The sequence below is a fragment of the Amphibalanus amphitrite genome, unplaced genomic scaffold (assembly GCF_019059575.1).
Source record: "Amphibalanus amphitrite isolate SeventyFive unplaced genomic scaffold, NRLGWU_Aamphi_draft 001077F_arrow, whole genome shotgun sequence".
Classification (NCBI taxonomy): Eukaryota; Metazoa; Arthropoda; class Thecostraca; order Balanomorpha; family Balanidae; genus Amphibalanus; species Amphibalanus amphitrite.
In genome coordinates this window covers 206,294-219,470 of record NW_024882571.1, presented here as the reverse complement: position 1 = coordinate 219,470, position 13,177 = coordinate 206,294, and the positions used below count along the sequence as shown (strand labels likewise).

The 13,177-nt window shown below is 58.9% G+C and overlaps 1 protein-coding gene across 4 annotated transcripts in view; it reads left to right on the top strand.

Annotated features, from left to right (window-relative positions):
* The window catches only part of LOC122369836 (syntaxin-binding protein 5-like), a 59,234-nt gene that overhangs the window by 16,738 nt on the left and 29,319 nt on the right, over positions 1-13,177 (top strand). For 2 of the 4 annotated variants that reach the window (XM_043344903.1, XM_043344900.1), the window contains exons 6-8: positions 212-262; positions 4,840-4,994; positions 7,583-7,787. In XM_043344903.1, coding sequence (XP_043200838.1) covers positions 212-262; positions 4,840-4,994; positions 7,583-7,787 — 411 coding nt within the window. The remainder of the gene's footprint in view (positions 1-211; positions 263-4,839; positions 4,995-7,582; positions 7,788-13,177) is intronic. The other 2 variants (XM_043344904.1, XM_043344901.1) reach the window with 1 other exon arrangement.

Here is a 13,177-nt window from a genome sequence, read left to right as displayed (position 1 = left end):
GCATACGGCTGCAGTCCGCCGGCTGTGGTCCCGGTCTATACTGTCGGTAGACCCGCTCTGCTGTAGCCCCGGTCGTGGACGGCCGACCAGCCCGGCCCGTCCGTGTGGCCGGAGTGCCGGTCGGACTGTGTGGCCGGAGTGCCGGTCGGACCGTGTGTTCCGGAGTGCCGGTGGGACCTGGCCGGCGCCGTGACCCACTCCGTGTTCACAGGCTGCTGGCGTCTCTGAGCCCGCTCGCCGGCTGGCGCGAGGAGGAAGAAAGGTGCTGCCAGCTCCCCTTACCCCGCACCCCACCGCTAGCCAGACGAGCCCTAGGCGACCGCACCCGCTTGCCGTAGTGCCTGTATGATGACACAGTAACCGCGAGCGGATAGTCCTGTAGCTGTAGGGTAGTCATGCACCGATTAGAGCTACCAGACAGTGGGAGGAGTCTCAGCAGTGCGCGCCTGATCTGATCTCTGACCTGTGACCTGTCTCTGCGGCCTCTCCACTTCCTATCATCCTATCCTGACCTCCTGACCTCCGTCTATCCCACAGCCTCCCGCGGTCCCGTCCATCCTATCCTGACGTCCTGACCTCCGTCTATCCCGCAGCCTCCCACGATCCGCCACCCTCCTGCCCCGTCCGGTCCTATCCTGACGTCCTGACCTCCGTCTATCCCGCAGCCTCCCACGGCCCGTCCATCCTATCCTGACCTCCTGACCTCCGTCTATCCCGCAGCCTCCCGCGGCCCGGCTCGCTGCTGCTCTGCGTGGCTCCTCGGCCCGCCCGCCCCAGGTATATAGCCGCCGGCAGCCAGCCGCGGCCGGCACAGGTAACAGAGCTGACACACTGACGCATACTGACACACACTGACACACACACTGACACACACACTGACACACTGACTGCCCGCCCCAGGTATATAGCCGCCGGCAGCCAGCCGCGGCCGGCACAGGTAACAGAGCGCCGACACTGACACATACTGACATACTGACACACTGACATATGGCCCGCCCGCCCCAGGTATATAGCCGCCGGCAGCCAGCCGCGGCCGGCACAGGTAACAGAACTGACACACTGACACACTGACACACACTGATACACGGCCCGCCCGCCCCAGGTATATAGCCGCCGGCAGACAGCCGCGGCCGGCACAGGTAACAGAGCTGACACACTGACACACACGACACACAGACACACGACCCGCCCGCCCCAGGTATATAGCCGCCGGCAGCCAGCCGCGGCCGGCGCAGGTAACAGAGCTGACACACTGACACACTGACACACACGACACACTGACACACGACCCGCCCGCCCCAGGTATATAGCCGCCGGCAGACAGCCGCGGCCGGCACAGGTAACAGAACTGACACACTGACACACTGACACACTGACACACACTGATACACGGCCCGCCCGCCCCAGGTATATAGCCGTCGGGAGCCAGCCGCGGCCGGCACAGGTAACAGAGCGCCGACACACTGACACACACTGACACACTGACACATACCTACTGACACACACTGACACAATGACACAATGACACACTGACACACTGACTTACGGCCCGCCCGCCCCAGGTATATAGCCGCCGGCAGCCAGCCGCGGCCGGCACAGGTAACAGAACTGACACACTGACACACACTGATACACGGCCCGCCCGCCCCAGGTATATAGCCGCCGGCAGCCAGCCGCGGCCGGCGCAGGTAACAGAACTGACACACTGACACACTGACACACTGACACACTGACACACACTGATACACGGCCCGCCCGCCCCAGGTATATAGCCGCCGGCAGACAGCCGCGGCCGGCGCAGGTAACAGAGCTGACACACTGACACACTGACACACACGACACACTGACACACGACCCGCCCGCCCCAGGTATATAGCCGCCGGCAGACAGCCGCGGCCGGCACAGGTAACAGAACTGACACACTGACACACTGACACACACACTGATACACGGCCCGCCCGCCCCAGGTATATAGCCGCCGGCAGACAGCCGCGGCCGGCACAGGTAACAGAGCTGACACACGGACACTGACACATACACTGACACACGGACACTGACACACGCACACTGACACACGGCCCGCCCGCCCCAGGTATACAGCCGCCGGCAGACAGCCGCGGCCGGCACAGGTAACAGAGCTGACACACCGACACACACGACACACTGACACACACTGACACACACACTGACACACTGACACACACACACTGACACACTGACTGCCCGCCCCAGGTATATAGACGCCGGCAGCCAGCCGCGGCCGGCACAGGTAACAGAGCTGACACACTGACGCATACTGACACACATTGACACACACACTGACACACACACTGACACACTGACTGCCCGCCCCAGGTATATAGCCGCCGGCAGCCAGCCGCGGCCGGCACAGGTAACAGAGCGCCGACACTGACACACACGACACACTGACACATTGACACACGGCCCGCCCGCCCCAGGTATATAGCCGCCGGCAGCCAGCCGCGGCCGGCGTAGGTAACAGAGCTGACACACTGACACACTGACACACACTGATACACGGCCTGCCCGCCCCAGGTATATAGCCGCCGGCAGCCAGCCGCGGCCGGCACAGGTAACAGAGCTGACACACATACTGACACACTGACACATACTGACACACACCACTGACACACCCGGACACACACACTTACCGCCCGGAGAGTCTGCGTACTGCGTAGCTCTGTTGGTCTCTCAGTTAGGCTCGAGTGGGGGCCGCCTCTGGAGCTCTGACTCGGCCGGTTTTACCGCGGCGCCGGAACAGGTCACGTTTCGCTGACTGCTGCTCTATTGGCGACCCAGTGGCGGTCATAACAAGCCAGTCCCACACACGCATACAGAGGAGCACGACAGAGGGACGGATACAGACAGGGCATTGCGCACGGAGAGGCAGACTGCAGAACAGCACGCACGGAGGAATGGATGCAAATAGAACGGAGAGGCGGGTCATCCAGGCAGGCAACGCAAATGCATTGACAGACACGTAGAGGCATCCACACCACACGCGGCAGCACACGCGGATAGGCGAGCGACACGCAGCTGCACATGCGGATAGGCGAGCTGCACACGCGGGGGCGCACACACGGATAGGCGAGCTACAGACGCGGGGGCGCACACACGGATAGGCGAGCTGCACACGCAGAGCAGAGGTGGGTGCCTCTGGGAGCCGTCAGCGGGCCGTCGGCCGTCCCCATCGAGACTGTCCCGTCTCCGGAGTCCGGATAGTGGTCAGTCAGCCCCGACAGCAGCACTGTCCTCTCCATGGACAGCGGAGGACACACGCCAGTCGGTCCTGACTCCCAGCCGTCAGTCGTCCTGTCGACACACAGTCCTCTCTGCGGACAGTGGCCAGTCGGCCCCCACTGTCCGGGAAGGCAAACACCACTTCCCACTCACTGCGGACAGGCTGTTTGCACTGTGCAGCTACCAGACGGCCTTTCCCGCCTGTCCCTCCTCTCTCTCTCTCTCTCTCTCTCTCTCTCTCTCTCTCTCTCTCTCTCTCTCTCTCTCTCTCTCTCTCTCTCTCTCTCTCTCTCTCTCTCTCTCTCTCTCTCTCTCTCTCTCTCTCTCTCTCTCTCTTTCTCTCTCTCTCTTTCTCTCTCTCTGTCTCTGTCTCTGTCTCTGTCTCTGTCTCTGCTCTCTCTCTCTCCCCTCCGTCCCTGCGGATAGCACTGTTTCGATCCTCTTGCTCTCTCCCTGGGTGGACGCAGCGACCAGTCGCAGTTGCGGCTCTTTGTGCAGCGTCGTTTCCAAAGATTTCCATAGAGTATCCGTTCGAAATTCAATCGGTCGCTTGTGATATATCCTCTTACATAGCATGACTTCTGCCTGATTACAATTTACACCCCGCAGCATACAACACTTATGCCTATGCTGGGCATATTAGATATTAATGAATATGTAACCTATAATTAAAACCGTTTGTAGCTTTAAATCACAATGACCGTATTTGACAAACACGACAAACACTGGCTTACAGTCGCCGGCTGAACCCGAAATGCGATGCAGAATTCGGAACACCTCCCCCGCACATTGCTTAGTGTATACGTTAGGCCTACCTGCGCGTCTGCGTGCCTCAGTTCGAGTTTGCGTGCGAGTGGTGCGAGTCTGAGTCTCTAGTGTCGTGCTGTATGCCGTTTGACAGTGACGGCTGTGGACGTGGTTATAGTGAAATGCGGTAGTGTCTTCTGCATCCCACAAGCCTGCCACTAGCGCGGAATGTCTGACCTAGAGTAGTTACCTCACCTGTCGACATGCCGTGCATCCATTCGGCCGCAGTCACTAGACGTAGGCACGGCTCCGCCATTTCTGCGGTGGCAGTCCGCCGAACTCACAGCTTTATTAGCAGATGCACCTCAGTTCAGTCCCATGTACGATACTTACGCCTGTCGCAGTGGTCTCTGATATAAAGTATCCTATTACTCATATGATATTATGGTGCTTACGAAAAGCTTATGTTATTATACTGTGACTTTGGTTCGTTAGTGCTTTTGTTTAAGTTTGTCTGACTGGTCTTACCGTTACAAAGCAATGTAATATTTATCCAATGTTACATCCCAGCTTTGTCGTCTGATACATTCGGCGTTGAGGCGATGCGGGGCACATGTCACTTATGTTATATATTTGTCCAGAATTGCCCTGTGAGATGAACAGTCAGTCGTATTCTTTGAAGAACTGCTGAAGACATTTTAAAGCTGGCGACCCGTCTATACCCGTGGCTCGCTGGTGACCTCTGTGACCTGCTGCTGACCTGTGTGACCTATCTGACCTCGTGACCTCTGTGTGCGCCGTCTGACCTGGTGCTCCCCGGTGCGCCGCCAGTGAGCCGTACGTGATCTTCACGGGCGGCCTGGGCCACGACACTGCCGGCCGGACCCCGAGCGTCACCGTGATGCACGGACGCACCACCACAGTGCTGGAGATGGAGCACAACGTGGTCGACTTCATCGCGCTCGTCGACACCCCCTACCCCAGCGGTGAGTGAGGGAGACACTGACACCCCTACCCCAGCGGTGAGTGAGGGAGACACTGACGCACCTACCCCAGCAGTGAGTGAGAGTAGACACTCCTTCCCCAGCGGTGAGTCGGGGGGGGGGGAAGACACTGATACCCCTACCCCAGCGGTGAGTGAGGAGACACCCCCTACCCCAGCGATGAATGAGGAGACACCCCCTACCCCAGCGATGAATGAGGAGACACCCCCTACCCCAGCGATGAATGAGACACCCCCTACCCCAGCGATTAGTGAGGAGACACCCCCTACCCCAGCGATGAGTGAGGAGACACCCCCTACCCCAGCGGTGAGTGAGGAGACACCCCCTACCCCAGCGATGAGTGAGGAGACACCCCCTACCCCAGCGGTGAGTGAGGAGACACCCCCTACCCCAGCGGTGAGTGAGGAGACACCCCCTACCCCAGCGGTGAGTGAGGAGACACCCCCTACCCCAGCGGTGAGTGAGAGTAGACACCCCCTACCCCAGCGGCGAGTGAGGAGACACCCCCTACCCCAGCGGTGAGTGAGGAGACACCCCCTACCCCAGCGGTGAGTGAGAGTAGACACCCCCTACCCCAGCGGTGAGTGAGGGAGACACTGACACCCCAGTGGTGAGTGAGGAGACACCCCCTACCCCAGCGGTGAGTGAGGAGACACCCCCTACCCCAGCGGTGAGTGAGGAGACACCCCCTACCCCAGCGGTGAGTGAGGGAGACACTGACACCCCTACCCCAGCGGGGCGAGTCGGGGGAAGCAGTATGGTTATACTAGAGTTAGTGTCTGGCTTCAGATAACAACGTAATTCGATCACAAGCCACCTTTTAATGGTATCAACTCAATCACGAACTGCTTTCAGCGAGGACGACCTTTAGGTCGAAACCGTTCATCAAAATGTTGAAAGGATTTGATGATGGCGTGTTAAAATGCGTGGGTTTGTATCTAAATTAAACTGCATGGGCAGTCGATGTTCTAAAGCAAAACCGAGTGAATCACGTCGTTCGCACCTGACCAAATTAAGCTTGTAAAGAACTTTCAAATTAGAGTAGTAGCCGCAGAAATAATCATCATTACATGAAATGAAGAGCGTCGGTTTAGTGTGTGGACGTCGCGGCAGATGATGAAATGTGTCCGTGCACTCTTGACGTGCCTAGTGGACGGTTCAGCTACAATTGAAATGACTTCACATCGCTGCAACGATTATTGCCTTGCTTTTTAGTAAGCGTAGGCGACTAAAGTCTATTTCGAGATTTGGAAGCGTGTTTGCTGACTGCTGTAGCTTTTGAAGTACGGGTCCGACTCGACAAACATTGTAGTTTGATACACGGTTTCAAATTAGTTCTCTAGGGAGCCGAAGTTGGATTTGCTAGTTCTCTGTTTGTGTTTCCTCAACAGCGCGCCTGCGTTTGAGTTAGGGGGTGGGGTTCACGTGTCGTTCTTGTGTTCCTAACCAGACTGCTCTGACTCGCCTTAGCCCCCACCCACCAGCATCACCTTTCAGTCTGTGTCCCGTCCCAGTTTATAGTTTAACTCGCCCAAGCCTCCTGACCAGGAGGGCTGTTGGCGGCCAGTGTTTGTCCCAGTTAGTGTTGTAACTCGTTTTTTTTTTCCTAGGATTATATTGGAATCAACGATTGGGTCTGCGGTGTAACTCGCCGAACTCATACATATTTATTGGTCAGTGTCCCGTCCCAGTCTGCCCCGTAACCTGCCTCAGTCCCCACACCTGCCGGGCTGTGGGCGGCCAGAGTCCCGTCTCCGTCTATACTGTGACCTGCCCCAGTTCCCACACCTACCCAGCTGTGGGCGGTCCTCCGTCCGCCTGTTACTGCCGTCAATACACGGCCCCAGCCCTCGTGTCTGTTGACATATTGACGACCACCGGCGTGTGGGCGCCGTCAGCGCTGTTTACATGCCCTTTCCCGTCCGTCCGTCCGTCCGTCCGTCTGACCGTCCGCCCGTCCGTCCGTCCGTCCCTCTGTCTGCGGTCGGGCGGCTGGTCCCCCCTCCTCTATCGCGGAGCGATATGGCATCCACGCCCTCGGCGTCTCTAGAGTCTGTCGTCCTACCATGTCCGTCCAAAAACATCTTTGGGTGCTTTCCCCGGGCTGTCACTTTGACCATCCGTATCTGGACGTTTTTTTCTGACTCATTGTCATTGATGCTGACGTGTGACCTTAGCCGCCTCGAAGCTGTGTCCGTTTTGTCCTCATTTCGGTCGAATGTTACCCCTGCTGTGAGCTGGTCCGCCGCCGGCTGTTACCCCTGCTGAGCTGTGTCCGCTCTGTCCTTATGTCGTGCCTGGCCGGCTGCTACCTCTGCCGATACTCTCCGGGCCCGCACCGCTGTCCGGCTGTGACCACTGCTGTCTCTGACCGGTCCCGCGCCGCCGACTGGTACCACTGCTGTGAGCTGTGTCCGTTGTGTCTCCTGCGCTCCGGGAGGGCGTCACCACCGCTCCCACTGACCGTGCCTGCGCTGGCCATGTCGGGCAGGGCTGGCTGTGGCCACTGCTGCGCCCTCCGGGCGTTACCACCACTGTCACTGACCGATCCCGCCGCCGTCGGTCCGCAGAGTTCCAGGACCCGTACGGCATCGTGGTGCTGCTGCAGAACGACCTGGTGGTGGTGGACCTGACGTCGCCGGGCTACCCGTGCTTCGAGAACCCCTACCCGATGGATCTGCACGGCTCGACGGTCACCAGCTGCACCTATCTGGCCGACTGTCCGGGCGACCTGGTGCCGGCCCTCTACAGCGTCGGCACCGCCAAACAAAACAGGTACGACCTGGGCACCGCCAAACAAAACAGGTACGACCTGGGCACCGTCAAACAAAACAGGTACGACCTGGGCACCGCCAAACAAAACAGGTACGACCTGGGCACCGCCAAACAAAACAGGTACGACCTGGGCACCGCCAAACAAAGCAGGTACGACCTGGGCACCGCCAAACAAAACAGGTGCGACCTGGGCACCGCCAAACAAAACAGGTACGACATGGGCACCGCCAAACAAAACAGGTACGACCTGGGCACCGCCAAACAAAACAGGTATGACCTGGGCAACAGGTACGACCTGGGCACCGCCAAACAAAACAGGTACGACCTGGGCACCGCCAAACAAAACAGGTACGACCTGTGCACCGCCAAACAAAACAGGTACGACCTGGGCACCGCCAAACAAAACAGGTGCGACGCGAACGGGGTGACAGATGGGCGCTAGGGCTGTCCGCATGTACGGACACTGCTCCCTGTTGGCACGGACGGACGAGGACTGGGACTGTCCGTACTACTAGACATGGGAGGGGGCGAGGAGGGTCTGGGGTAGAGTGGGCAAACCATAGCCTCCAGTCATCACCATATTCGGAGGCTTTATGAAGCACTGAGGCCTTATGGAGCCGGATGGAATGTAGGACGCTTTGGACGTGACGTTATAACCTTTAAGTGCAGACGCGGCGGCGCGGGGTGCAGGGCCACCCGTGTGCCCCGCCTGCGTGAGGTGCAGGTGGGGGCCCAGAGCCCCTCAGAGGGCGGGGCCGGCTCCCATCCACCGGCGCTCCTAGCTGGCGCCCTGCCGGGTAGGACGATACATAGTTAATTGTGGCGCCTTTGTGCCAGCAGCTGCCAGCCGGTCCGCGTATTCAGGCTAAGCCGACTCCGCGGCCGCCGCCCGCCATCGGACTGCGAGCCGCCGAGGAGGGGATTAGGGAACGGCTGCCAAGAAAAACAACTCCGCTGCAGGTCTATGGGATTTCGCTTTCAGCCTGTTTCACGATGCGTTTATTATGTATAAGGTTTTACCATTTTTAACTCTATAGAGTCTCAAACACAAGAGCTCACTTTGCGAAGAAAACCTGTTAAGATTATTCACAATACGGTGTTGCAGCTTGAGAAATAGACTCTGCCCAAACTTTGTATCAGAGCCAAGTTTTTCCTCGCGTGAGTCGCAGTCCTGAGCTGTGCGTACCTCTGTAGATTAACTAGCTTCTATTAATTGTTCTTTAGCCTCCTGCAATCTCTAGGTGGAAAGTCGCCAACAGTTTCTGTGAATCTAATTGGCTAGTTGTTGGGTGATTGTAGCGGATGCATCACTTCTTCTTCTTCTTTTGCACCTCACCCATCACCTTTTGCATCACTCCACTGCATTCTACGTAGTATGTTGTTGTTTTGTTTCTAGACGAATGGATAAGGTGACATTTGACGCCGTCAACTCTGGTCCGTCGCTCTCCGCTGTGATCAATGCCCGCGTCTCGGGGTCGCTGTACTCGGCGCACCTCAATTAGGGCCGGCCGGCCGAGTCAGCGACTCCGCCCGGCTGACTCGGCCCTGTCCGAGCCGCTGATTGGCCGACTGACTGTGTCGGGGCCGCCGATTGGCTCCTGGGGTGGCAGCCGGGCGTATGATTGGCTGCCGTGGTGACAGCGGCTCGTGTGATTGGCTGCTGAAGTGACGGCCGATCGCTGATTGGTTGCTGGGCTACAGTCAGCCGGCTCTGAGCAGCGTCTGTAATTGTCCGCTTGTGAGGAGTCATTGATGGATAATGAGGCTGTTCTGCCGTATTGAGGTGGCTGACCTGACAATGCCACCTCTGGGGATAGGCGGGAGGCGACAGCTGCTGGCTTATTGGACCGGACACTGCCGTATGAAGCCTGCCATGGACTGCCGCCCGGCCGCCAGTTCTGGCGGTAATATTATGATAAATAATTGCTGGTAGGTATAGGTGGAACGTTCCGAGCGTTGAGCTGTTAGGCGAGACGTTGTCTTCAATTAGCCTACCAGTTCTTTATCCCGTTCCGCCTTGATATGCCTAGCTGTATGGGCGGAGTTTTCAGTGCAACGTTTGTAGATGGTTTGTTCAACGCCTGGTAGAAGCTGTTTCGCAGGTAAGAAACACATGGCCTGGTAATGTTCGCTCTTTGCACATTGATGATCACTTTCTATGGCGCGGTGATTTGGATAATCACAGCTGATCGTACGCTCGATGCTTTTATATGAGCTCTGGCTGGGTTTTTCGTCCGGCTCCGGGATTCAACTGCACTGCATCAGTATTCTATGGCGTTGTTTGGACCGAGCGAAACAAAACTCGTTCCCTTATTTTGTTGTTCAGAATAGAATTAGCATCGTTTTGTTCTCGAGCCAGAGCTTCAGTAAGCTTCCAGCGTTAGCGTTTGTTTGCGCTCTTTATTTCGCTCAGTCATTTCATTTGCTTGAAAAGCCGAGAAGAAAGACTTTGCGCTTTTCTGCTCTAACTCTGCAATAAGAGCCAACATCTGGAGACTTCATATTGCTATATCTCTGTTCCACGCCGCTTCTCCACCTTCACAGCAGAGCTGTATCCGCGGTTGTTACCGCTCCTGGCGTGCGGAGCTCCCCCGCCCCCCGCTGGCCTCGGCTGTTCATTGCGCCACTGAGGTCACCGGCGCGGCGTGACCCGGCGCCATCAGGTGGCGGCCGGCGCGCCGGTGATTAATCTCTGGCCGCGGCTGAATGGTAACGGCGGCCGGTCCATGTGGCGGGGTATTGTGGCCGCCGGTACGGTCACGGTACTGGCAGACCCGTGGCGTGGCGGGGTATTGTGGCCGCCGGCACGGTCACGGTACTGACCGGGCCGTGTATTTGCCAAGTGTATTACACGAACGGTACGGTCACGGTACCCAGCCCGACTGACCCGTTGGGGGGCGGCCGAGGCCACCACTGCACTGGTGTGTACACTGGAGGGGCGGGTGGACACGGTCACGGTACTGACCGGTCCGTGGCGGGGTGTTGTGGCCGCCGGTACGGTTACGGTACCCAGCCCGGTTGGCCCGTTGGGGGGCGGCCGGGGCCACCACTGCACTGGTGTGTCTGGGTACACAGGAGAGGCGGGTGGACACGGCGGGGCGCTGGCGGCTCATATTCGTCGAGAATGGGCCAGCCGGGGCGTCATGCTGTCCGAACGACACGGCGGCGGCTGCCCAGCAGCGCTCCGCTCCCTCCGCTCTATGCCCCGTCTCGGGCCGGCGGGACTGCTCCGTCAGTGTCCGTTTGTAGGACGGTAGGGAGACCCCCTTCTCTGGCCTGCAGCCGCCGCCAAACTGGTACCGAGGGCCAGGACATACCCAGACACCCTCCAAACTGGCGGAACTGGAGGTTCGCCATCGCCAGATATCTGACACACTGTAGAGCGGGCTATCGGCGTCTACACTGGTCGTGTTATATGCAGGTCATGTTTTGCCATGAGACAAGAACACAAAATCCAAAACATCCAGGCTAATTTCGACGCCTAGTTTGGTGAAAAATCGAACTGATTGCTGAGGGCTCTTGCTGCCGTTCTCGATGCCCTTGAGGGATTCAACAGTCACAGACAGCCTATTTCTTTCATACGTTAACTGCTGATTATTTTCGGTAAAGTTGCGGTACTCGCCATCTCTATAGTGTGGCGCCACTCACGGGATTGGCACTGACTGGTAGCCGTGTACTCTGTGCGTGCCGGTATCGATTCGTCCGGCGGTGGCGGCGTGCGACACGGGACCGCGCTGTCGGACACGGCCGGCCGGTACCGGCGGCCGTGCCTCCTCCACGGGCCAGCGGTACACTGTCCGGGGCGGCACTTCTACATATAGGGCCTTGGGCGGCACCACTGGCCTGCTGGAGGAGAACTTAGCCGAGGTGGAGTGACGGCGACAGGCTGGCGGCTTCTCACACAGACAGCCGTCATAGACTCTGAGCTGATATACTGGATCCCTCCTGGCGGCCCTCAGAGCAGTTCTGGAGCCCTCCGGCCAACCATTGCAATGGTAGGGCGGCCAATGCATTGGCCCTAACTGACTATTGAACTGCCAGGGGGTCATTGCCTCTACATCTCGTGTTCCTTTCCTCTCAAGTCTCCACGGCACACATCCGTGTTCCATGCTCTTCCGCGTATTTCAGTGTGTCGAAGGAGCACTGCGCTGATTGCACTCGTCACGATCCCATCCCGCCGTGTCTGGTGTCCCGTCCCGTCCGCTGTCCGGCGTCCCGTCCCGTCCGCTGTCTGGTGTCCCGCCCCGTCCGCTGTCTGGTGTCCCGTCCCGCCGTGTCCGGTGTCCCGTCCCGCCGTGTCTGGTGTCCCGTCCGCTGTCTGGTGTCCCATCCCGGCCGTGTCTGGTGTCCCGTCCCGCCGTGTCTGGTGTCCCGCTCCGCCGTGTCTGGTGTCCCGTGCCGTCCGCTGTCTGGAGTCCCGCTCCGCCGTGTCTGGTGTCCCGTGCCGTCCGTTGTCCATCTTGTGCCATTGTGCAGCTCCGGAGAGGTGTCGCTAGTCGCTCGTATTTGTTGCTGCTGTATCGACCGTCGGCCGATCGGACTGACGTGACGTCATCGGCACGGCGCGTGCACCGCTCAGGTGCGAGGGGAGCTCAGTTGGAGGGGGGGGGGCTGGCGCGTGTCCCACTTAGGCGCTGAGATGGGAGATCAGGTCTGTGTGTGTGTACAAGGGGTCGCAGGAGTCGGCCCGTGCTCTGCTCAGTGCTCAGGCTTTTGGCACGACAGCTCAGATGTGCTGAGGGTGGCAACTGAGGTGTTGCCAACGGCTGGTTAGGTACTGAGAGAAAAAGGTGGCTGGGGATGCGTGCGGTTGAGCCGGATTAAAGGAGTCCAGGAAACTGTTGGTTGACTCTGGAACAACGCTGCTAGTTTTTTAGGTGTTTAGAAGCTACCTTTTTACTTCTCGGCAGCAAAAATGTCACGTGGCCTCTACACTCCTTTGGAAATGGTATCGCCTATCCGTTTCCTCTTTGCTCCCCTTTTCTCTCCTCCCCTCTTTGTGCCCAGCTACCCGCGCTATCTCCCACCCCGTGTAGGTATCTCCCGGCTCTCCTCCCTCCTCTGCGTCCACTTCCGTGCTCACTCTGCCCTCCCGTCCTCTCTCTGCTGTCGGTGTTTGCGTGCGGCCGGGCCGGCTCGTGTGACCCACCGGGCCGGCTGTCTGTGTATTGACGGACTGTGACGGCCACTGGTCGCGGCCACTCGCTGCGGGACGCGCCGAGTGGCCGACTGGACCGCCGCCGGCTGTCGGTACTCGCTGCGGAAGGCGTCTAGTGGCCGACTGGACCGCCGCCGGCTGTCGGTCATATGAGGGCAGCGCGCCGTGGCCAGGGAGGAACTGTCCGACTGGCATGTGGCAAGAAACCATACTGTGACAGTGACAGTCCTTT